General features: G+C 51.6%; 1 protein-coding gene across 1 annotated transcript; it reads left to right on the top strand.

Annotated features, from left to right (window-relative positions):
• Window positions 1-1,653: 1,653 nt before the first annotated feature.
• LOC115539030 (nectin-2) lies at window positions 1,654-23,377 on the top strand. The gene is made up of 7 exons (XM_030350228.1): window positions 1,654-1,768; window positions 3,085-3,185; window positions 3,576-3,770; window positions 9,374-9,617; window positions 19,974-20,285; window positions 21,213-21,330; window positions 22,987-23,377. The coding sequence occupies exons 1-7, from the start codon at window positions 1,654-1,656 to the stop codon at window positions 23,174-23,176; spliced, it is 1,275 nt and encodes a 424-aa protein (XP_030206088.1). The 3' UTR covers window positions 23,177-23,377.
• The last annotated feature ends 576 nt before the right edge of the window (window positions 23,378-23,953 follow it).

Genomic DNA, 23,953 nt, shown 5'->3' with positions numbered 1-23,953 from the left:
ATTAACGCAGAGGAGCTACGGCGGGCTCCGCGGACGCCATGTTGGAAGTTTAAAGGGTTTCTCCGGGGAGAGCGGAGGGGAAGGGGAGGAAGAGGGGAGAGGGGGAGGAGAAGGGAGGGGAGAGAGGAGGGGAAGGGGGGACAGGGAGGGAGAGCAGGGGGGAGGGAGAGAGGAGGGGAAGGGGGGACAGGGAGGGAGAGCAGGGGGGAGGGAGAGAGGAGGGGAAGGGGGGAGCGTAGAGGAGGGGGGAAGAGGGGAGGCGGAGCCTGCCTCCTCTGAGCGCTGATCAGAAACAGATCGGCCCGGTTGGAAGAGTGTTTCTGTTTAATGAGACCACGGCCGGCCTGGAAGACTCACTGTACAACCACCACCGCTGGTACACTCACACACCTTCAGGAGTCTGCACGGTGATGGGGGAGAGAGAGAGAGGGAGAGGGAGAGGGAGAGGGAGAGGGAGAGAGAGAGGGAGAGAGAGAGAGAGGTTGCTTGGTTCTCTATTTCAGTCTCCCCATTACATCAGTTCATAAGTCTGGCTGGGGTCTCTGTTCTTCATCACCCCCCCCAACCCCCCTCGCCCCCGACTCACTGCACCTCACACGCGGATTATTAAAAAACTTTTCTTCCTCCAGTTTTCATTACTGTTAAGTTCTTTCCTCTTCCTCTTGTTCACTCGCACCCTCAATCTCTCATTATCTCCCTCCGTCTGTCTGTCTGTCTGCGGAAAAACAATATAAGCAAAGCCCTTGAAATACGATCAACCTCATCATCATCATCATCATCATCATCTTCAAAGCTCTCTCTCTCTCTTTCTTGCTGTGTGTGTCTATCGCTTTCTCTCTCTCTCTCTCTTTCCTATTTCTCTTTCTCTTTCTCTTTCTCTTTCTCTCTCTCTCTCTCTCTCTCTCTCTCTCTCTCTCTCTCTCTCTCTCTCTCTCTCTCTCTCTCTCACTATAGAAATATAAATAGCATGACAAACAGAGCACAAACAGAAAACACAAAGCCTCCATATTGAATATGTTGAGCGATAATTATGTTGATTTAAAATGGGGGGAGTTGATTAACTCAGGCTTTGAGTCCACACCAACGGATTCTGGTTGTAATCCTTTTTCAAATAACAGCTCCGTCGTTCGGGCCGCAATCAAAAAGTTCTGCGCTAAATGTTTTTTTTTACTAAACCCGATTTTCTTCATGGGCGCTCATAACCACGACGACCCCTGGTCTGTTAAAGCCCTCCCAGGTATACGAGCTCTGTCGTGTCTCGCTGCTTTCCATTCTGAAAGGGGCTTCGACCTTCCCGCTGTGGCACAGACGTAAGGGCGCCAATCAACCCTTAATCAGCAAGGTTAGCCCTCGGCTGGCCTAGCACTTAGCCTTTTCTCCCGCCTTTCCTTGTTGCGGCGACGAAAAGAGCGGGAATGCGTCACCTTGGGGAGAGTGGGGGGGTTGGGTGAGGACGGGGGGCTGAGGACGGAGCGGACGTGTGGTGTGTGGTTTTGATGTGTTTCAAAGCAACAAGGTCACGGTGTAATTGTGTGGGTTTAATTGTGTGTGTGTGTCTAAAATTGAAAAGTACCATTGTGTGTTTGTGTGTGTATGCGTTTGTGTGTGTGTGTGTGTGTAAACTTCTCTTATTACCATTGAGCTACGACCAAAATGCAGCACTTCGAGCGACCCGGGAATAAGCGTCCGCCTTTTTTCCTCATGCTCTTCACCATCATCATCATCATCATCGTGGTTTACAGAATCCTGTCGGAGACAGATGCTAGCGGTAGCCTGCTGATACAAAGACATGTTAGTCCCCTGATTGGTTGATGAATGTCACCTGATGACGCAAACGCTGGCGTGGGGGCAGCTGATTGGCTGTTAGGTTGCTTAGTTCGGGAAATAGAATTAGAACAAATACATCGGCTTCATGAGGTTCACGAGTCAGTTCTGTTTACGATCGAGAACAGGATGTAAAAGAACATTTTGCGTTAGGTATTTTCATTTGTGCGCCTTTATCTAACACTTTTTATATAAAAACGATTATTATTGAACACTTTATAGTTTAACTTTTTATTCCGTCAAATTAGAAAAGTTATAAGTTCTGCGAGCAGCAAGAGGCAATTAGCGAATACTGAAATAAATTATTTTGACGGAAAATAATCGAAGGTTTTTAATGAACTTGTTGGCTTTCAATCATTTGATAAACTTTTTTCCTGTGCGATTGACAATTAAATAAAATAAAGTTCAAACCAGTGGTTAAAGGAAATACCGTAAAGCAGAACAACACTCCCAGCAGACTCTCCTGTGATCCTATCAAACATTCATAAGTGTTTCTGCAGCCAGCGTTCGTTAGCAAAGCCCACTTAGTACTCTCATGTATTATTTATCGGAAAAATGGATTTGAATATGAATGAAAAACGCTGTGAGGCAACGGTGAGGGAAGAGAGAGACTCAGGTGAGGGAGGTGGGAGCAAGGTGAGGGAGGTGAGAGAGAGGGAGGTGAGAGAGAGACAGGTGAGGGAGGAGGGAGCAGGGTGAGGGAGGTGAGAGAGAGACAGGTGAGGGAGGAGGGAGCAGGGTGAGGGAGGTGAGAGAGAGGTGAGGGAGGTGAGAGAGAGACAGGTGAGGGAGGAGGGAGCAGGGTGAGGGAGGTGAGAGAGAGACGGGTGAGGGAGGAGGGAGCAGGGTGAGGGAGGAGGGAGAGAGACAAGGGAGAGAGACAGGTGAGTGAGAAAAAGAGAGAGGCAGGTGAGGGAGGTGAGAGAGAGGGAGGTGAGGGAGGAGGGAGAAGGGTGAGGGAGGTGAGAGAGAGGGAGGTGAGGGAGGAGGGAGAAGGGTGAGGGAGGTGAGAGAGAGGGAGGTGAGGGAGGAGGGAGAAGGGTGAGGGAGGTGAGAGAGAGGTGAGGGAGGGAGAGGGACGGGTGAGAGAGAGTGACACTCCCTCACCACCTCCATTTTCTCACCCCCTTCACTCTCTCGCCTCCCTCAGCCCCTTCATTCCCTCCCCCACTGCTCCCACGTCCCATGATCCTCCCTGTTGCACCGCACCTGGTTGGTGGTGCCCCTGCTCTCCCATGATCCTCTCTGTTGCCCCTCCAGCCCTCCCGCGGAGGGGGGGTGGGGGGGTCCTGGTTCTTCAGGGGCAGAAGGTGTGTTTGTTCTGGCCGTGCTCGGGGCCGGCTGGTGGGGGGAGACTGACGGTAATGGAGGGGCCCTGCTGGTGGGGGGGGGGGGGGGTACAGGGTAATGAGTGGGGCCTGCTGGTCGCTGCCCACGGACTCCATCAAAGGGCTCTGTGATTCAGGGCTCGCTTGATGTACGCTGCGGACCGCATGCCTTCATCTGTTGGGCCTTTCTACTCCTCACTCTCTCTTTCTTTCTCGCTCTCTCTCTCGCTCTCGCTCCTACTCTCGCTATCTCTCTCTCTCTCTCTCTCTCTCTCTCTCTCTCCTGCTCTCTCTCTCTCTCGTTCTCGTTTTCGTTCTCGCTCTCTCTCTGATCATACAGTCGGTACCTTTCGCAAAAATGTCTGTGATTCCAAACCTCAGTTCCCCCTGCTGAAAAAAACCCTCAAATAAAACCGGGCGCAGCGTGCGTCATGGCAACCGTCCTCTCATCCTCCAACATGGCACCGTTGTGTAACCGTCCTCCCCCTCTCTCTCCCCCCTGCAGGTGTGGAGGCGCAGCGGGTGAGGGTGGAGGAGGAGCTGGAGGCGTACCCCACCGAGGAGGTGGACCTCCGCTGTCAGTTTGTGAACGCAGGCGGCCACACCAAACTCACCCAGGTAAGAACGCCCAAACCCCCCCCCCCCCCCCCAGTAGAGCCCCCCCCTCCCCCAGTAGAGCCCCCCCCCCCCCCTCAGTAGACCCTATGATTCCCTTTGAATGGAATCACCGCTACAAAGTGGAATATTTAGGAATTTGCTAAATGTTCGATAATTTGACTGACATCTTTATAGAAATACTGCCGCCTCACAAATTGTCCCTACTTTGAGAACCACGTCAAGGATTCTGTCCAGCCTAGCCCTCTTAAAACTAGAAAATATTCAGAGAGACCATTGATCGGACCCATTAAAATACATGTGCTGACCACTTAAAGTCTAAAGCCGAAAGCAAACTGTGATATTCGTAACTACGAGCTATCGTGGTGAAATACAGCGATGCTATCAGCAGCTGTCTGCCGTTCCTTCAAGCTCACTATCGATCCATGGTTTTATTAATCTACACAAGTAGACGCTCTTCTGATAATCAAATAAGCACAAATCATAAAAAGGAGAGGTCAGAAAAAACTAAACAAAAAAAACGGAATTTGGGAAATATCTAACAGATTTCATAAGGCTGTACAACACTCAAACAAAGAGGGGAACATAGGACCCCGGGAACATAGGACCCGGGGAACATAGACACGCTGGTGTAGCTCTGTAGTGTATAGTAGCTACACCCCTGTGTAGCTACTACACACTACATCTTTAAGTCGGCCGTGGTTCTCGGTAGTCACACAAACTCTAAACCGAAAACGTAAAATATGTAGCGTCACGAAAAGGATTCAACCCAGATCTCCATAACCAAAGGTATTTACATTATAACAACCGTTATTTATTGTTATTTGTATTATTATTTCCATTAGCGTTCCATTAGCGCTAGAGCTTGGCAGAGACACTGTTCCCCGATAGTGCAGCCTCCTTACCAAACAGGGTGTACCTCCAGAGCTGTATGTAACGCCCTGGCAGCTGGCTCTGTTTGCACCCTCTGTACGTCCCTCCACCGCCGCATTAGCCCCATCCCAGACCGCCATTAACAACAGCGGGGGTGTGGGTTCGACTCCCGCTGGGCCCCGCCACGCGGAGGATGTTGACACTCGGGCGGTGTGAGACGCTTTAGATAACCCCCCCCCCCCCCCCCCCTCGAAGCGCCGCCGTTTACACGGGAGCAGGAAGCCCCACGCTGCGGCGAGGGTTTCTGCGGGACCCGCGGCGCGTCAGTGTAGCTAACGATGTTTTGATGTGCGCATCACTCCGTTGATTACGCTGAGTGACAGCCCTGCAGTCGCACATCTGCGCGCCCGCCCCCGGCCCCCCGCTGTTCTGTCAATCAGCGTGAACACACACTGACGTCTGGCTCAATTACTCGTGTCTTGATTGACGAGGACGGCGGGCGTTTACTGTACCCATGCTCGTAGGACGCCAGCTCGCGCTCTTAATGTGTTGATCACGACAGCCGGTGTGCGCGTGTTGTCGTGGTGTCACGAGACGCTTCGGTTAGGCTGTCACTCTCCGTTGGCAACCCCCCCCGCCCCCTCAGCGATCGGAGACATCTGATGGGTCAGGTGTAGTCCCGCCCCCTCAGCGATCAGAGACACCTGAAAGGTCAGGTGTAGCCACGCCCCCTCAGCGATCAGAGACATCTGAGGGTCGGGTGTGTCCCTGCCCCGCCCCCTCAGTGATCAGGGTCACCTGATTGGTCAGGTGTGTCCCTGCCACGCCCTCTCAGAGATTCTGAGACACCTTATAGGTCGGGTGTGTCTTGTGGCCAGAACAAGTGTGTAGAGGTTTTTGCCAGCACGTGTGTCATGTGTGTTGGGGTCAAGCATCTATTCAATACGCAATTTGTTGAGATTTCACAAGTGCAACGGCAGCCATGTCGATGCCTTCGCTGTAAACATCCCTCGTTAAACTCGGGACTTTAATCCAATAATTGGTTCGGACAGCTGAACCCCTCCCCCCCCCCCCCCCTCTCTCTCTCCCAAATCATAATTTAGTTAAGACCTAGCAAGTGTTGTGTGACGGTTTCTGTGCCCTATGGTATCGCAAATCAAATTAATGCTCGCTAAACGCATAATGACTGCTCGGAATCCCAGACTGCTCTCTGGGCTGTTTTGGTTTTCTAATTAAAAGCAAATATGTTTTATGTTCCCCAGCTCCCTCGCACGGTGATTTGTTTTTAATCCCAGGATCCACGGTTATCAATGTCACTTCCAGATTTTCGGAATTAAAATCCAAATCCTGTGTGACGTCTACTTTCTTCTGAATGCAGATGTCTAAGTCTTTGAGTCTGCCTTTAATTACAGTTGCTCCGTGTGCTTAAGTGAAACCATTCTAATCCTGATGGGTTTCCCCCAGTTTAGACCACAGCAGTAATTGGTGAATCACGCTGTAAGGACTAGTGTTGCCCCAGTCGCATCGTGAGTTGCCCCCCCCTCCCTGACCAACAATAATTCAATTCAATTAAATGTTATGTGTATAGCCCTTAATCACAGGTCCAGTCTCAAAGGGCTTGAAGGGCTGTGTGTTTATGACCCCGCCCACCCTGACCCTAGCCCCCCATAGGGCAAGAAGAAACTCGCTTAATGAGCAAGGAAGAAATCTTGAGGTGGAACGCAGAGTGGGAGATCCCTCCTTCAGAGTGGGGGGGGGGATCCCTCCTTCAGAGTGGAGGGAGGGATCCCTCCTTCAGAGTGGGGGAGGGATCCCTCCTTCAGAGTGGGGGGGGGGATCCCTCCTTCAGAGTGGAGGGAGGGATCCCTCCTTCAGAGTGGGGGAGGGATCCCTCCTTCAGAGTGGGGGAGGGATCCCTCCTTCAGAGTGGGGGAGGGATCCCTCCTTCAGAGTAGGGGCAGAATTATGGCAACCATTGCACTCCTGATCCCCCCTGGTTGCCATAATTGACATCCATCCATCCATAACATTTTAAACGGGCGATGGGGTGCTTGCTGGCTAACCATAATGAGAGTCCAGGCATCCGGTCGCAGTCACAGAAACACGATACAACACCGTGGCTGTTGGCCGACAGCTCCGCTTCCCGTCAGACGAGCGCCACACACGGCCACGCCACAGTCGGTCCACTCTGAGCATCACATCCCTTTTGTTCTCTAAGAGGGCTCCTCTTTTGGCTCCCGCCGCGGAGTCAATGACTATTACCAGCCGGTTCAGAATCACCGGTTCAACACCGAGAGGGACGCCAAAGCGACGTACAATAAGTCCATTTGTCAGAATAAATAGAAACAAAAAACATATCCCTGTCGGCACAGAAAGGATGTTCATAGAACCAAGTGCTAAGCACTAACAAATGCTAGGTTAACCCCTGTATACAACAAAGATAGCTAGGATAAGACGCTACACAAAGTGTTGTTTTTAAGTGCCAGGACGTACATCATACAATAAGGGTGTAAGAGGTGTGTGTGTGTGTGTGTGTGTGTGTGTGTGTGTGTGTGTGTGTGTGTGTGTGTGTGTGTGTGTGTGTGTGTGTGTGTGTGTGTGTGTGTGTGTGTGTGTGTGTGTGTGTGTGTGTGTGTGTGGTGAACTCTGAGTCTTTTGCCTAAGCTGGTGAGAGTCCACCCCCAAGCAGCTCGCCCCCTTGGTACGCTCCACTGGCCGTCGGGCTGATCCATCTGTCGGAGCGTCAGACCTGGTGGTAAAGGAAGGGCCGGTTAATGCTGTGTGCTTCCCTGTAATGAGTGGAGCACAGCGCTGACATGAACCCCACTATTACCCAGACGCCCCGCGAGGCCAGGCACTACCCCCTGATTACACCTCCCTCCTCTCTCTCTCTCTCTCTCTCTCTCTCTCTCTCTCGAGAGAGAGAGAGAGAGAGAGAGAGAGAGAGAGAGAGAGAGAGAGAGAGAGAGAGAGAGAGAGAGAGAGAGAGAGAGAGAGAGGAGAGGAGGGGAGAGAGAGAGGAGAGGGAGAGAGAGAGAGAGAGAGGGGGGAGATAGAGAGGGGGAGATAGAGAGAGAGAGGGAGGGAGGGAGGGGGACCGACCTCTGGTTCTGGAGAAGGGAAGGTTTAGAACGGGGGTTCCCAAGAGAGCCGGCATAGTCATAAACACATTTGGAGGGCTCGTAGAAAATTGTAATACCTTCATTTCAAGATGCATAATAGAGGAACATAACAAAGGATGTGGCTGTTTTTCGAGATGGTTTATTTTTCCTATTCACATCAGAAATGAAATGCTTGAGTCTCAGGTTTAACACAAAATAATACCATTTATAAAAGGATCACAAGAAAAGTCACCTGAGACCTAAACACAAAAGCATTGCAAAGACGCATTTTCAGTGATTTAGTTTCATATTATGAACAAGGTGGCAACAAAGGTTAATGTATGAATTCGATATTCCAATTAACTATTTAAATTTTCAGAACAATTCACAAAATGTTTCCCTTTTTCTTACCACAAATAAGTGTATGGAGTCTGTGTGTTGGAGGAAATAAAGTGGCTCGTACAGCGCAAGTTATCCAAAAAAAGGTTAGGCCCGGTTCTCACGGGTCCAGGGCTCGGCTCACAGGTCCAGGGCTCGGCTCACGGGTCCAGGGCTCGGATTCAGGGGAGAAAATGGAAACGAGGAGGATAGCATTGGTTTCATGCGTCCGGGTTCAGCGGCTGAAAGCCCATCCCGGTGTCAGGAATAACCCGGCTCCGAACCGACATCCGTCCGTACTTAGCGGAGATGGAGCGAGCGCAACGCGGTCCGGGATGTAAACAGGGGGATGAACGCGCGGGGGGAAATCGATCGGGAATTATGGCGAAGCCAAGAGGCGACGGGTAAATATAGTCCTTAGATTCAGAGCGGGTGTTCGCTAATCCTGAGGGGATGGTTTCTGTCACATCTGCTTCTGCTGGAGATGAAAAAAGGATTCTGTGGGAAATGGAGAGTATAAAAAAAATAAGGAAAATGGCAAATATAGAATTAAAGTAGAAATGAAGAAAGCAGAATATACACTAAGGAGATTAAAACACAAACAGTATTGAAACATATCTATATACAGTATGTCCCCAACGATTTGCATCTAATGCATATAGATGAACACAACTGGAATGTTTTTCACAAAAATGTTGGCGCGTCGGAAATGCCGGAACTTCTAAATTCTGGAAAGCGGACAGAAATCGAGTCCACCTGATTGGTGCATTCCTGCCTCTGCACTCTGATTGGTGTATTCTAGATTCTGCCCCCTGATTAGTGTATCTCACTGTTGGGTGTGGTCTCCTGATCGGTGCGTTCTCCCTCCTGCCCCTCTGGTGTATCCCCTGTGGCCCCTGACTGGTGTATCCTGGCAGTGGCCCCTGACTGGTATATCCTGGCTGTGGCTCCTGACTGGTGTATTGCCTGTGCCCCCTGATTGGTGTATCGCCTGTGGCCCCTGATTGGTGTGTCCTCTTTGGCCCCTGACTGGTGTATCCTCTTTGGCCCCTGACTGGTGTATCCTCTTTGGCCCCTGACTGGTGTATCCTCTGTGGCCCCTGATTGGTGTGTCCTCTTTGGCCCCTGACTGGTGTATCCTCTTTGGCCCCTGACTGGTGTATCCTCTTTGGCCCCTGACTGGTGTATCCTCTTTGGCCCCTGACTGGTGTATCCTCTTTGGCCCCTGATTGATGCATCCTCTGTGGCCCCTAGGTGTCGTGGATCTGGGAGCCGGTGGAGGGCCAGAGGGACAACATCGCCGTGTTCCACCCCACCTACGGCGAGAGCTTCCCCAACCCGTCCTTCGAGAACCGCGTGGCCTTCATCCTGGGAACCCTGGACAACCCGTCCATCCGCATCTCGGACCTGCGCATGGCCGACGCCGGCCGCTACACCTGCGAGTACGCCACCTACCCCTCGGGCAACGAGCAAGGCACCACCACCCTCGTCATGCTGGGTGAGTAAACGGGACTGCGTTCATGGCCGCGCTTCGCTGACCTCAAAGCGCTCTACGATACTGCCTCCCTTTCACCCATTCATTCACACGTTCACACCCCCGACGGCGGAGTCGACCACGCAGGGCGACAACCAGCTCGTCAGGAGCGGTCAGGGTGAGGCGTCTCGCTCGGGGACACCTCGACACTCGGCGAGGAGGAGGAGCCGGGGATCGAACCGGCAACCTTCCGGTTACCAGCCAACCCGCTCTATCTACTGAGCCACGTGCCGCCCCCCTCCCGCCCCGCGGGTCTCTTGAGGCATTTCGGGTCCTGTCTAAAGTCCTGTTGGCTCCCCAGTGTCCGTGTTCTACCGGTTGTTGCGGTGTAGAACCCCTACCTGCTGCTCAGTGGATTGGACCTGTGTAAGAACATCCCTCACCGCCCCCTTGCCTCAGAGCCAAGCGTTTCTAAAAGAGCAGCGCGGCTGATACACGGCCTCGTACCTGCATCGTCTATTAATAAGAGCGGCAGATGCGGCGAGGGCTTGATGTATTTTGACGTTCCCGCTATTCAACCTGTCTGTTTGCGTTTCGCTCGCTGATGAGATTAGCTCAAGCAGGTCGACCTTGCGCAGGGTGCCGTATTGCTTGCAATATTAATTTCACAGTTATCAAAGATGCGGTTTCTTCAGTTGAATAATCCGCAGCTTTCTACAAGGTGTTTTGGATCGACTGTTCTCTGTGAGAGAATCCTGGTGCTTTGAGGTCGGTAGTCCCCCTTAAGCACGGAACTTGTCAAAGCCGGAGAAATCCATCTTAACTTTTGTTGTAAAAGTCAGAGTTCAGCGCAGTCACATGTGAAGGGAAATCAGAGAGTTGCGTTTAACAGCAAACATTCGGATGATAATCACGATCTGGTGCAGTCAGTGTGACCTTTTCAAACGCCTTAACGGCTGAGTTAACTTTATCAAAGAAGGCTTTATTCAACAAGTGACTGTCCTTTGTCTAAAGACAGAAGAGACTGCTCTCTATACATTACTGTTCAAATGGTCGGGGCCACCCAGACAATTTCCTATTTTCCATGAAAACTCATCGAAAACTTTTCTTTGAAAACATTTTTCAGCTGGTTTAACATAATTGAACAAGGGTTTTCTAACCATCAAATAGCCAATAAGCAAACCATGGACGATTAGAACACAGGAGTGATGGTTGTTGGAAATGGGCCTCTGTACACCTGTGTACATATTCCATTAAAAATCGTCCGTTTCCAGCTAGAATAGCCATTAACCACATTACAATGTCTAGACTGTATTTCTGATAAAAGGTTGTATCAGCGATGCGTTCATCTGATCTTTCCTCACGATCCGCCAGCTGCCCGCCCCATAAACAGGCCGTCAAAAAAACCTGCCTCTGTAGGCAGCCTCTGCTCCGAGATTGTACACAAAAACAAATGGTACTGACAACCACTCAAGACCCAAATAAATAGTATTCAAACCAATTACCCGACAAGGGGTGGGTGTTGGGGGGGGTTTTGCGCTCGTGCACGCGAAGTGGGAGCAGAAGGAGGACAGCGTCTGACATTATCAGGTAGACTGGGTACCCCCAACGATTTGAATTCGCCCTGCCGAAGGGTCTGGAGAGAGGAGCAATACAATTTCTTTCTGCTTCCGATACGCTTTTGCGGAAGCCAATCACCAGGCTCGCTATTCCCCCTGGCGCGCTATTGGCCGGTTTAACACAATGACGACAGGGAAGAGACAGCAAGCGGCCAATTGCGTACAGAGTTGTTTAAACTACGCCCGTTGATCACGCCTCTTGTTGGGGAAGAAAATGACAGCAGACCAACGTGCAACCTACGATTGAGCAGGCGAATTATCAGGAGCTAGAATGGCTGAATCAATCCCCAAGAGGAAAAGGAGGAGGGTGAGGGAATGTCAATGTGTATTTTCCAAGACAAGAATTAGTATCGGGAAGGCTAAGGAAAAATGGAGAGAACTAAAAGACATGAAAGATTTTAAATTGGAAGCCCAGGTCGCGCTGTTTCAGCGCGGTCATGATTAGGGATCGGCCGATACGATACCGATATTTTTTCATCAGCCTTAGCCGATACGCCGATACGCCGATACCGATTTTCTTGAGCCGATTTTTTTTTTTTTTTAAAGGAACATTTATTGAACTTCAATATAAAAAACAATATTTAACAAATAGTAAAAACTGGTGAAGTAGAACAAGTAAGAACAAGTAGATGAACAATATTTAACAAATATTAAAAACAGGTGAGGTAGAACAAGTAAAAAAAAATAAAAAAATAAAAATCGGCGAAAATCAGCCGCGTATCGGCCGATACGATACACGTAAAAACCGCGAATATCGGCCGATAATATCGGCCGACCGATATATCGGTCGATCCCTAGTCATGATATTTTTTTCTGGATGCACGAAACACCGAAGGTAGCGGCGAGCGGGCTTTGATTGTTTGGGACCTCACTTCAAATACCAACAGAAGTGATGTCACCCAACAACGCTGATCAGACCTTTAATTAAATGGCATCTTCATTTGAAAAAACAATGCTTTTCTTTCTAAAATAAGGACATTACTAAGTGACCCCAAACTGTTGAACGGTAATGGCCATAAATAGTTAGATTGAGTCGCCGCGTCTGAATACATGAAGTCAGTTTTATAACGTGAAGGAGGCATCAAGATGTTTTGACGCCGCGTTCAAACACGCGTACCAGAACAGCGGGCAGGAGCACGGATTTACATAAAATTCAGAGCGGGAAAAAACTTCCATCGAATCATTTCCACTTTCAGTTTCGCTCTTCCTTCCATTGCCGCGGCGATAAGAAGCGGAGACGGCGGTGAGTGGTCGCTCTCTAAAGATGATGAACTCTGATAGAGCGGCAGACGGAACAGATGCAAATAGCGTGTTTGTTCAAACGGGAAAACAGAAGCCCCGGGGGGGGGGGGGGCTTCGAAAAGCATATGGCTTCAAAACAAAGACGGGTAAACACGGCGGCGTGAGGAGGCTTCGGGGGGGGGGGGGGGGGTATACGCCGTGCGGGGGAGGAAGGAGATTGTGTCTGACAGCAGATGAACTGATGCAGTGGATCTGGAAGACGAATAATATCCATTAGAGCAACACCCACTAATGCAACAGGCAATCACTCTTTGTTGGTGCGCTGTGCTCACTGTGCGTGCATGTGTGTGCCTGTGTGTGTGTGTGTGTGTGTGTGTGTGTGTGTGTGTGTGTGTGTGTGTGAGCCTTTGTGTTGGTAGCCTATGTGTGTGGGTGCGCAATCTTTTGTGGTGTGTGTGTGTGCCAGTATCTTTGCATGTGCGCCTATGCCTTAGCGTGTGTGTGTGTGTGTGCGTGCCTGTACCTTTTGTACGTGTGCCTTTGTGTAAACTCGACAGGCGCGAGATAATGTCTGCTTGGAATGAAGACAAGTGATACGAGGATGAGACAGCGAGGATGAGAGAGCGAGGCAGAGAACGATAAGAGGGAGAGAAAAGGTATATTGTGGGTGGGGTCCATATGGGCCAATCAGAGCAGGGCTTGGTTCCAGATCTGACTGGACACGTCTGGATCCATGGCTTCAGTCCTCGGAGCGGTTCCACGAGGTTATGGTGCGTTTTAATATCCATCCGTCTCGGAGGTCCGAGGACGTTGCCTAGCGACACGCACAAACACGCCCCTTTTCCTCGGACGGCGAACTCGCCATCTCGGTTGAACTCAGTGATGACAGAGCGAAATTCCGAGACAGAATTCAAGATGGCTGCGCCCATTGTGACTTGAAGCATGAACTGTTTTCATTGTGCTTGGACCACTTTGGTGGTTTAAATGGTAATTTCAATCACTCGTATTACTGCAATACCTTACTGCGTCCGTATCTCTGCCTATGTACACAAATATATTGTATTTGTGTACAGCACTTTGGTCAACTACTGTTGTTTTAAATGTGCTATATAAATAAACTTGACTTGACTTGACTATAGCCTATTGCCTACTTATATTGGATTGCCTGGTCCTCTGCCAATGCTACTGCGACGACAGCTTTCCGGGTGGCGTCCATGTTTTCCTCCAACGACCGAGCGAAATAATAAAACGCTTGAAGTGTGGGCATGGCATCAGATCCGAGATCCGAGTCGGTTCGCAGAGAATACTCGAACGCACCATTAGACCCTTAGATCATGGAGATAACGACCAAACGACCAAAAAAAAAAAAAAAGTTTGGTTCCGGTTTCCGACCGACCCTGTCAATTTATGTGTGACCCAAATTATTTTATGAGCTTTATAAAAAATAAATAATAATAAATAGAAAAAAATTATGCAAACTATAATTACGCTTTTGTACAGCACCTCTTCATACTGTACAAGGATGAGCGAATTTTCTCGTTTTTAAATGAAAACAACCTACATATCATTCGCTGCCGTTGGAAACAATAAAATAAAAAAATAAAATAAATTCCCCACCTACCCATGACCTCAACTGACAACCAACAGGAACCAAACATTTTTTTTTTTTAGGCCCCATTCAGCCTGAAAGGGATGATGTTGGTTACCGGCCTGCAACTGAAACATTACGCCGGACGGCGTTCCAACAAAAGGAACCCGTTCATTCAGCCAATGAAGTAACGCCCTTTCCTCTTGCTCTTAAAGGGCCACAACCTCCTTATTTCACACACCTGGACGGAGCCCTTGGGGGGACTGTTTGTGGAGTGGTGTGGCCCTTTCAGAGTCCTACTCTACTGACCTCGCTGAGAGGGGACGTCTGATTGGTTGTGGGGATGAGAGTCAGTTGAAGAGGAAAGGAGAGAGATTCAATTTCTTTCTTTCAATTGTATTTGTCTGGTCCTTAATCAACGGTAGTCTCGAAGGGCTTCACAGGCAGTTTGTTTATCCACCCATCCATCCATACAGGAAAAACATTTTAAATCGGTGATGTGAGTAAGAGAAATAAGTAACGTGCTACGCGTGGTTGTCGGTTCATCACATCCAGGAGGGCAACAGGCGGGAGGGCGGAATTTAAAAAAACAGAATAAGTGCCAGCGGTATGATTAAGAAAACAGTAAAAAAATGAAATGGTCAAGGCAATACAAGACAGACGTTGTTACACAAAAGTTGAGATAAATAATTCCTCCGTCGTCTTTGTAGTAGATTCAAATTCACATTAAGTAATTTAACAAAGCCTTTCATCCGAGGGGATTTAGAGCTTAGGCCGCGAATCGTCAAAGCACACGGAGGCCTTCGAGTCCTCGAGCCGCCACCGAGAAACGTCAAGTGCTGCACAAAATGAGTGAAGGCAGCGTCCCTGAAGGGGTCCGGTCTCAACTGGCCTCCCCCTCCACGTCTGGAGAGGAAGTGAGACGCTTTGCGAGGCGCCGGGGACGAGGCGCTTCACACTCGGAGTGCCTCGGCGTGGATTAACCCCTCGTTCGGCCTCTCTCTCCCTCGCACGTCCGCCTCACTCCCGCCTCACTCCTCGCCGGTGATAAGCAGAGCCGTCTCCAGATGTGAGTGATCGCACACGGCTCCCCCGCTGGGCTTGCCTCTAGCCCTCCCCCCTCTCTCTCCCCCCCCCCCCCCCCCCCCGTCTCCCCAGCTGAGAGATGCTGGACGCAGATCGGGGAATGGAAACATCAAAAGCAAATTGCACTTTTTATTTCCATCTTCTCGGCGTGTGTCGGCGCGCGATAGCGTTGACGCGATCGCGGCGTGACGTAGCGTGACGGAGCGGGATGACGTAGCGTGACGGAGCGGGATGTGGCTCTCTGATCTCTGGGTGGTGCTAGGGCTAGCTCCATGGCAGGCCCCTTCTCCGTGGCAAGGGGATTGAATTAGTCGTAGGTGGCGTCGAGTCTTTTTGTCTTGCTACATCAAACGCAGCAATGTGTAGCCGCTGCTAGCGCGCGCTAGCCCTTCATGAGACGGTGACACGGGGGAGAGAATGAGGGGGCTGGGGGTGGGTGGGATTAAGGGAATGGGCTCAGTGGCCTCAGTGCGTATACACGCGTGTTTAGGAAGGGGTGAGCTCAGGGCCAAGTGCACGTCAACCCGAACCTGGCGTAGAGTCAAAGACATCTGACTGATCCAAACCACCACCCCCACAACCTCCTCCACCACCATCACCACCACCATCCCCTCATCCACCACCACCTCCTCCACACCATCATCACCACCACCTCCACCACCACCACCATCACCCCCATCACCACCACCTCCTCCGCCTCCAACTCAACCTCCACCACCCCCACCACCAACTCAACCTCCACCACCATCACCACCACCACTTCCAACTCAACCTCCACCACCTCCAACTCAACCTCCACCACCACCTCGTCCACCTCCAGCTCAACCTCAACCTCCACCACCACCTCCACCACCACCCCCCTAGGGGCTTCTCTTTTCATGCCCCCCCCCCCCCTCCCACTCCGACACTGAGGCCCCCCCTTCCCGGGGTCCTGGAGACGCCGCCGCCGCTGCCTGTCCTTGGCCCCCCCAACGCCGGGCTCCACCTGATCCCAGGTGCAGCTCGCAGGGGGGGGGGGGGGGGGGGCTCCTGACTCCGTCCCCCTCCGCTCTGATCCCTCGCCGCGTCAGGAGGCTCTCGCTCTGATGTTCCTCTCATCCTCTCCTCCGGGCGGGCGTTTGATGTCGTGCCGCCGTGGAGATAGCTTCCTCTTCTCCGCTCTCCTGCGCTCTGCTTTATTCTTTTATCCGTGGCGGCGCCGCAGTGATCCAGACGCCACTTTTGTCTTTGGGTGTTTAATTGGTTTGTTTGGTGCGACTGAATGGAGGCGAGGAAACAGAGGGGGCATGAATAAACTAGTGTGAAGTTGTGACGGTGAAGACAGATTACATTTGTTTCCCGCGGTGTAATCGGTGAAAAAGGCTGTTCGCTTTTAAGATGATTTTATCTGTTCTCCACATCAGGCTCCTCAAAGTTTTGCTTATTAATCAAAAGGGGATTACAAACAGATTTAGCAATCCGGCGCCAACACCGAGGCCTCGATGGCGTCTCCCCATCGAGGGATTGATTCTAATCCCGCCATTGATGACTGTAACCAACACCGCAGCTACAACAACACAACGTAACATAGCCTGACACAACCCTCTCCATTTGTCTGCTGATGACTGTATCCAACACCGGAGTTACGACACAACACATAACACAACACAACAACACAACCATCCCCGGTCGACTGCTGAAAGTTTCAAAAATGAAAAACCTGTCACGCAATTCGGTTTCCTCGAAGCTTTGAAATTAACTCAGAGTCCTCCCCCCGCCCTTGGAAACGTCCTCCTGCGAGAGCTGCCCCTCCCAGCCCTGTCTCCGCGCCTCAAATCAGCGCTTCAATGGAAGTGTTGGCTCCGCCGCGCGGGGGTTCACCGGCGGGGGGAGAGGGGGGAGGGTGGCGAGGGCGAGGGCGAAGAAAAGGTGCCTGAGCTGGCTGTCACACCGGGAGAGAGAAACCACTCTCACCGCCGAGACTTCAGCGGGTGGCGAACAAAAGCTAAGCCCTGTCACGCCCGTCTCTCTTGGCAGGAAGCGGGAGGAAGTGCCTATCGCGCGGCGTACTAATTATCTTCCGTCGCTACTTACAGAGGAGTGCCAAGACGTGCGCCTTGCCAGCGCCTCGTTCGTGTCGCCGCGCTCCGGCGAGGAGACGAAGAATCCCTCGAAGACCCCTCGTATTCTCTCCCCTTATTGGATACAGAATCACTGGAGAACCAATCAGATTACAACTTATTGGATCCCGGGACCCCAGCTGCCAGTCACATCATATCTTATTGGATCCCCACCCTCCGACGCTGCGATCATATCACACTGTATTTAAGTATGAATAGATAATCCCGACAGCCAATTGCATTATAACTTATTGGTTACAGTTCCGCCCGCCGACCAATCGTATTAGGGCTTATTGGAATGTGAATAAAGGGTCCCTCGGTTGGCAGTGAATGATACAATATCCTGTCGTACCGGCAGTGCACTCTGGTGACTAGTCGCCAGCTAAATTGTTTTCTTATTGCATACACTGCAAGCCAACTGTTGCGTGGATGGATGGCTTGAGTCTGTGTGTCTGTCAGTATATGAATACACCCGGCTGTGTGTGTAGACATATGCAAAGTCGATTGTGTGTCCCTGCATTGTGTCAGGATCCATGTTTTTTGTAGTTTTTGAACGGGGTCGGTTGTAGTTTTGCACGGGTAGGTTGTAGTTCCTTGAAGCCTTTGCTGTATTTTAAGTGTGTTGTGGTCCACACTTTCCACTCCATTCGGTTGACCATGGGCATTCGGGTTTCACAATGTCTCTAAAGACTACTGACTTCTAAAAGCGTCCTTCTGCAAGACATTCAAGAGGCGTAAGCTTGAAAATAATTGTCCTTTAAGTATCGCGCTTAAGGCTCTTGAATGTCTTCAGGCTGAAGTATCTTGAATGTGAAGTGATAAAAAGTAAGGCGTCCTTTAAGCCTCTTGTAGACATTCACACTCTTGAAGACATTCAAGAGCCTTAAAGGAGGCTTTTATGGCCATCTTGAAGAAAGTATGGCTTTAAAAGTGATTTTGACGTATGCCTTAAAGCATCTTGAATGTCTTCAAGACGGAGGCTTTCAGAAGCTTGTTGTTGTGATGCTGGCGTTGACTGGAGCCGGATCAGGGTCCAGAAGAATACGCGCTGAGGCCGTGGGTAAATGAGTGTGAAGGCCTTGGCAGCGCCTGCTCAGCCTAACGGGCTGTGGTTAATTAGGCCCTCAGGGACACGCTGGTGTTGGATATAATTAGGTCAGAGCCCCTCTAACGAAGTGGGGGCAGGTGTGCAGGCTTTTAGCGTCTCTTTAAAGAAACATGTCCGGCGCAATCGGGTATAAACTCGGACCGGCGAGACCTGGACAGGAATTAGGTTGAGGCTATGCGAAGCGCATAAATCGGTTAAAATTGCCGATATGTGAACCGGTTGTGATTCCTCCTAAGAGGAGACCTTCGGAGGCAGAGAGCGGCCTGTGGGCGGAGACGACGATGTTATCAGGACCGGGTGCTTTGGACGAGGATGGAGGGAAGGAGGAGGAGGGGACGCCTGGTGGCGGAATAACATCTCAGATCAGGGAAGGATTCAGAACCTCATAACTGAAGGGTTAGTAATGAGGGATAGTAAGGAGGGTTAGTCATGAGAGGTTAGTACGGAGGGGTTAGTAAGGAGGGGTTAGTGAGGTGAGGTGAGTAAGGAGGGGTTAGTAAGGAGAGGTGAGTAGGGAGGGGTAAGTAAGTAAGGAGGGGTTAGTAAGAATAAGTTAGTAAGGAGTGGTTAGTCATTAGGGGTTAGTAAGGTGGGATTAGTGTTTAGGGGTTAGTAAGGAGGGGTAAGTAATGAGGGATTTGTATTTAGGGGTTAGTAAGGAAGGCTTGGCTGGTGAAACCCCTCCTTGCTAACTTTCTACGGCGTTTGGTTGATGATGATGTACCATGTTTGGTTGCCATGGGGTCCCAAGTTATATAACGTGTGTGGTTGCTATGGCGTTTGGTTGCTAAGGTCTCTCAACTGAATCACCATGTTTGGTTGCCATGGAGTCCCATATGATGTACCGTGTTTGGTTGCTATGGCGTTGGGTTGCTAAGGTGTCTCAAGCGATGACTCTTGTTTGGTTGCTATGGCGTTCAGCAGTTCCCGACCTGTTTCGTTGCAATGGCAGCTGCAGTGGCGCCCCATGTGGATGCCATGGCGATGGTGTTCCACGGCCCCTCCTTGGGGGTCTTAAGGGGCTTTTTGAGGGGTTTTCTAGCGCTTCTATCCATGCCAAGACCCCCCACCCCCCCCCCCCTCCAACCCCCCACCCCGGTTAGAGACCCAGTCAGGGGTCCAGCCCGGGGGGGTTAGTGGGAGGCCACAACAGGGGGCTGTGTGGGCACACAGTTTCTTCTTTCTCTCTCTTTATTTTTTGTCTTTTTTTTAAATGTGTCTGTCTGTCTGTCTGTCTGTCTGTCTGTCTGTCTGTCTGTCTGTCTGTCTGTCTCTCTCTCTCTCTCTCTCTCTCTCTCTCTCTCTCTCTCTCTCTCTCTCTCTCTCTCTCTCTCTCTCTCTCTCTCTCTCTCTCTCTCTCTCTCTCTCTCTCTCTCTCTCTCTCTCTCTCTCTCTCTCTCTCTCTGTGTGTGTGTGTTTAACTGTGTTTGCTCTGTAGTCTTGGATGTACCTCACCTCCTCCTCTCCCCCTCCTCCACCCACCTCACCTCCTCCTCTCCCCCTCCTCCACCCACCTCACCTCCTCCCCTCCTCCACCCACCTCACCACCTCCTCCTCCTCTCCCCCTCCTCCACCCACCTCTCCACCTCCTCCTCTCCTCCACCCACCTCACCCCCACCTCCTCCTCTCTGTCTGCAGCCAAGCCCCGTAACTCGGTGCGTGCGGTGACGGTGGAGGCGGGCTCGGAGGCGGTGGCGGTGGCGGTCTGCGAGGCGGCCGACGGGAAGCCCGCCGGCTCCATCCAGTGGCTGGGCGGGGGTCCGGAGGAGGGCGCCCCCGAGGGGCCCCGCACCAACGCCTCGCTGCCCGGGGCCGAGGGCACCACCACGGTGCTCAGCGAGTACTGGCTGGTTCCCAAGGCGACGGACCACGGCCGCCAGCTCACCTGCAGGGTGGCGCAGCGGACGCAGACGGAGACCTGGGTGGGAGTGGTCACGCTGTCCGTGGAGTGTAAGGGACGCACGCGCACACACACGTAGACACACGCACGCAAACACGTACACAAGCACACAGGGCCGTCGGACTGCGGGGACAAAGGGGACAGTTGTGGGGGGACCCAAGGCAGAGGGGGGGCCCATGACCAAAAAAATAAAAAAAATAAAAAAAAAAATTTACCTTTCGCCCCGGACCCCCCACCCCCCCCTAGTATAGGGGCCCAGGATTTGGTGCTACGGCCCTGCACGCACACACACACATACACCTACACTTACTGGTACATGCAAGCACAGGTATACTGATGAATACACACACGCACACGTACATCCACGCGCACGTACACGTACGCACACACACTGGTGTAAACACACACACGTATACAAAGGTATACGCATGCACGCGCACGCGGTTGTACGCGCATGCATGCACGTATACACGCGCACACTAGAAGATGGGCAGACACATACACACTCTTACGTGTGCACGCAAACACACGCACGCAGGTACACACGTACACACACTCGTAGAAGGACAGGCAGACACACACACACACACTCGTAGATGACAGGCAGACACACATACAGAGACACACATACACTCTTTCATGAACACAGACAAACGAATAGACGCACTCGAATCCTTCCTATATTCAAATCTTTTATTGATATCGACTTGAAAAATTTGTGATAAACAATTAATACATTCTTAGTTGTTAAAATACTCTCTCCCTCCTCCTCTCCCCCTCCTCCTCCTCTCCCCCTCCTCCTCCTCTCCCCTCCTCCTCCTCTCCCCCTCCTCCTCCTCTCCCTCCTCCTCCTCTCCCCCCTCCTCCTCCTCTCTCTCTCCCTCCTCCTCCCCTCCTCCTCTCCTCCCTCCTCTCCCTCCTCTCTCTCTCCCTCCTCTCTCTCTCCCTCCTCTCCTTCCTCTCCCTCCTCCCCCCAGACCCCCCCACCGTGTCTATCGAGGGCTACGACGCTAACTGGTACATGGGCCGCTCCAACGCAGTGCTCACCTGCCTTGTCACCGGGAACCCCGCCCCCACCATCGTCACCTGGAGGACGTGAGTCACACACACTCACACACACACACACACACACACACACCTGCACATCAGCACGCACACATGGGCGCACACACGCACGCAGGCACACAAACACACACCTGAACATGAGCACACACGCGCACACACATGTACACACGCACACACGTGTACACACACACAAACACATACACACACGCGTGCGCCCAAACACACACAGCACCTTAGCCTATAGTTCGTCAAATGTGTTTTTCCCCAATCAATCATCAGCTCGTTCAGTTATTAATCTCATCCATCATCCATTCATAAATTCCTGCGTTAACGAGTTCATTAATCTATCCATCACACAACCCTCCATCATGGAGCCATCGATCAGTCATCGACACATCCATCCTTACAGTCATAGTGTGTGTGTGTTCTGTCTGTCTGTCTGTCTGTCTGTCTGTCTGTCTGTCTGTCTGTCTGTCTGTCTGTCTGTCTGCCTGCCTGCCTGCCTGTCTGACTGCCTGTACCTTGTTTTCATTTCGCATCACAGCGTTTACACGCTCTTCAGAATATGTAAATGTCCTCCCATTCTGATGCACAGATGGCTTGTTGCATGCGTTCTTATTTGTGTGTGTGTGTGTGTGTGTGTGTGTGTGTGTGTGTGTGTGGGGGGAGTGCTTGTGCATGTGCCTCTTTTTGAACGACTGTCTGTTTCTGTATGTGCACTATGTGAGTCTCTTGGTGTGTGTGTGTGTGTTCATCTCTGTTGGTCTTTGTGCTCATCTCTGCATGTGTGTGACAAGGTTATCTTCCCTCTGAATACTGAGCAGACACGCACGCACGCACGCATGCACGCACGCACAGACACACACACAGTCCCGACGACCTAATCCACTCACTCACAATGTCAGCTCTTGACCTCATCCACTCTCTCTCCACACACACACACACACACACACACACACACACACACACACACACACACACACACACACACACACACACACACACACACACACACACACACACACACACTCGCCCCCCCGGGCTCCCCCCCTCTCTCCTCTGCGACGGATCACACACTCCAGATATGCAGATGCGTGGCGCCGCGCGCTAATGTGTGCTCGGTCGTTAGTCAAAGCATCAGCGGTGAGTCGTGAGGGGGCTTCAGCTCGTCTCTGAGGGGGGGGGGGGAGGGTGTCCTTAACCACTGAGGACATCACAGTACATCCCAGCACGCCCCAGAACTGGGGCCTCAGTAGGATGGTCTTCGTCCGACACCCTTAACACACACGACTGCTCTAAGCCCTCAGCCCGTATCTCTGTCCTCCCACAGGAAGTCCCGCCCCTTTAACTCTCAATGTCTCTGTCCTCCCACAGGAAGTCACGTCCCTTTAACCGTCCGTGTCTCTCTGTGGCCCTACAGGAAGTACCGCCCCTTTAACCGTCTGTCTATGCCCGCCCGCAGGAAGTCCCGCCCCTTTAACCGTCCGTTTCTCTCTGTGGCCCACAGGAAGTCCCGCCCCTTTAACCATCTCTCTATGTCAGCCCGAAGGAAGTCCCGCCCCTTTAACGTCCGGTTATCTGATTGGCCCATAGGACGTCCCGCCCCTTTAACTGTCCTTACCCATGTCCTCCACCAGGAAGTCCCGCCCATTGTAAGCCCCTCTGCGTCCCTCCGTCTGCCCGCAGGACGTCCGGCCGGCTGCCAGACTCGGCGGTGCTGAGCGGGAACCGGCTGACGGTGGGGAAGGTGGACGAGGCGGCCAACACCACCTTCGTGTGCGAGGCCCGCAACAAGCTGGGGGGGGACAGCGGCCAGATCACCGCCTCCGTCCTCGGTGAGTCCGCCGCCCGGCGTAGGGATACGACCGGGAACTAGTTCCTCTGGCCTCACAGCCGACGGAGGCACGGGAAACGGCGTTTCTGTGTGTGCGAGGATGTATTTTGATGCGCACACACATGTGAACCTCTGCGTGACGACGCGCACACCTACACCCACCTACACACTCTCATGAACAGACACACACACTTCCACACGCATATACACACGCTTATAGACAGACACACACACACACTTATACACACATACACACACACTTATAGACAGACACACACACACATTTCCACACGCAAACACACACGCTTATAGACGCACACACTTATACACAGAAACACACACACTTATACACACATACACACTTATACACACATACACACTTATACACACATACACACTTATACACACGTACACACTTATACACACACACTTACACATACACACACTTATACACACATGCACACACAGTTATACACACACACTTATAGACAGGCACACACACTTATACACACATACACACACACACTTATAGACACACACACACACACATACATTTCCCTGTATATAGGGGCTTTGCATATCCTTGTGCAGAAGCCTTTCCATACGTGGCCTCGCCAACGTGCCCAGAGAAGCAGCAGCGATCAAACACGACACGCTAACACAGAGTTGGAACGCAGCCTAACCCGGGAGCAAGGGGGGGACGCGACCCCATCACATCGTGACATCGTGATGCCCCCACTCCCATAGAGGGTCACACACGCACACATGCACACGCACACACACAGATACACAATCAAACAGACACAAGGACACACACTC

This window comes from Gadus morhua, unplaced genomic scaffold (assembly GCF_902167405.1).
Source record: "Gadus morhua unplaced genomic scaffold, gadMor3.0, whole genome shotgun sequence".
Taxonomy (NCBI): domain Eukaryota; kingdom Metazoa; phylum Chordata; class Actinopteri; order Gadiformes; family Gadidae; genus Gadus; species Gadus morhua.
Note: the sequence above shows the minus strand (reverse complement) of the source record. Positions and strands in the feature narration are given on the sequence as shown.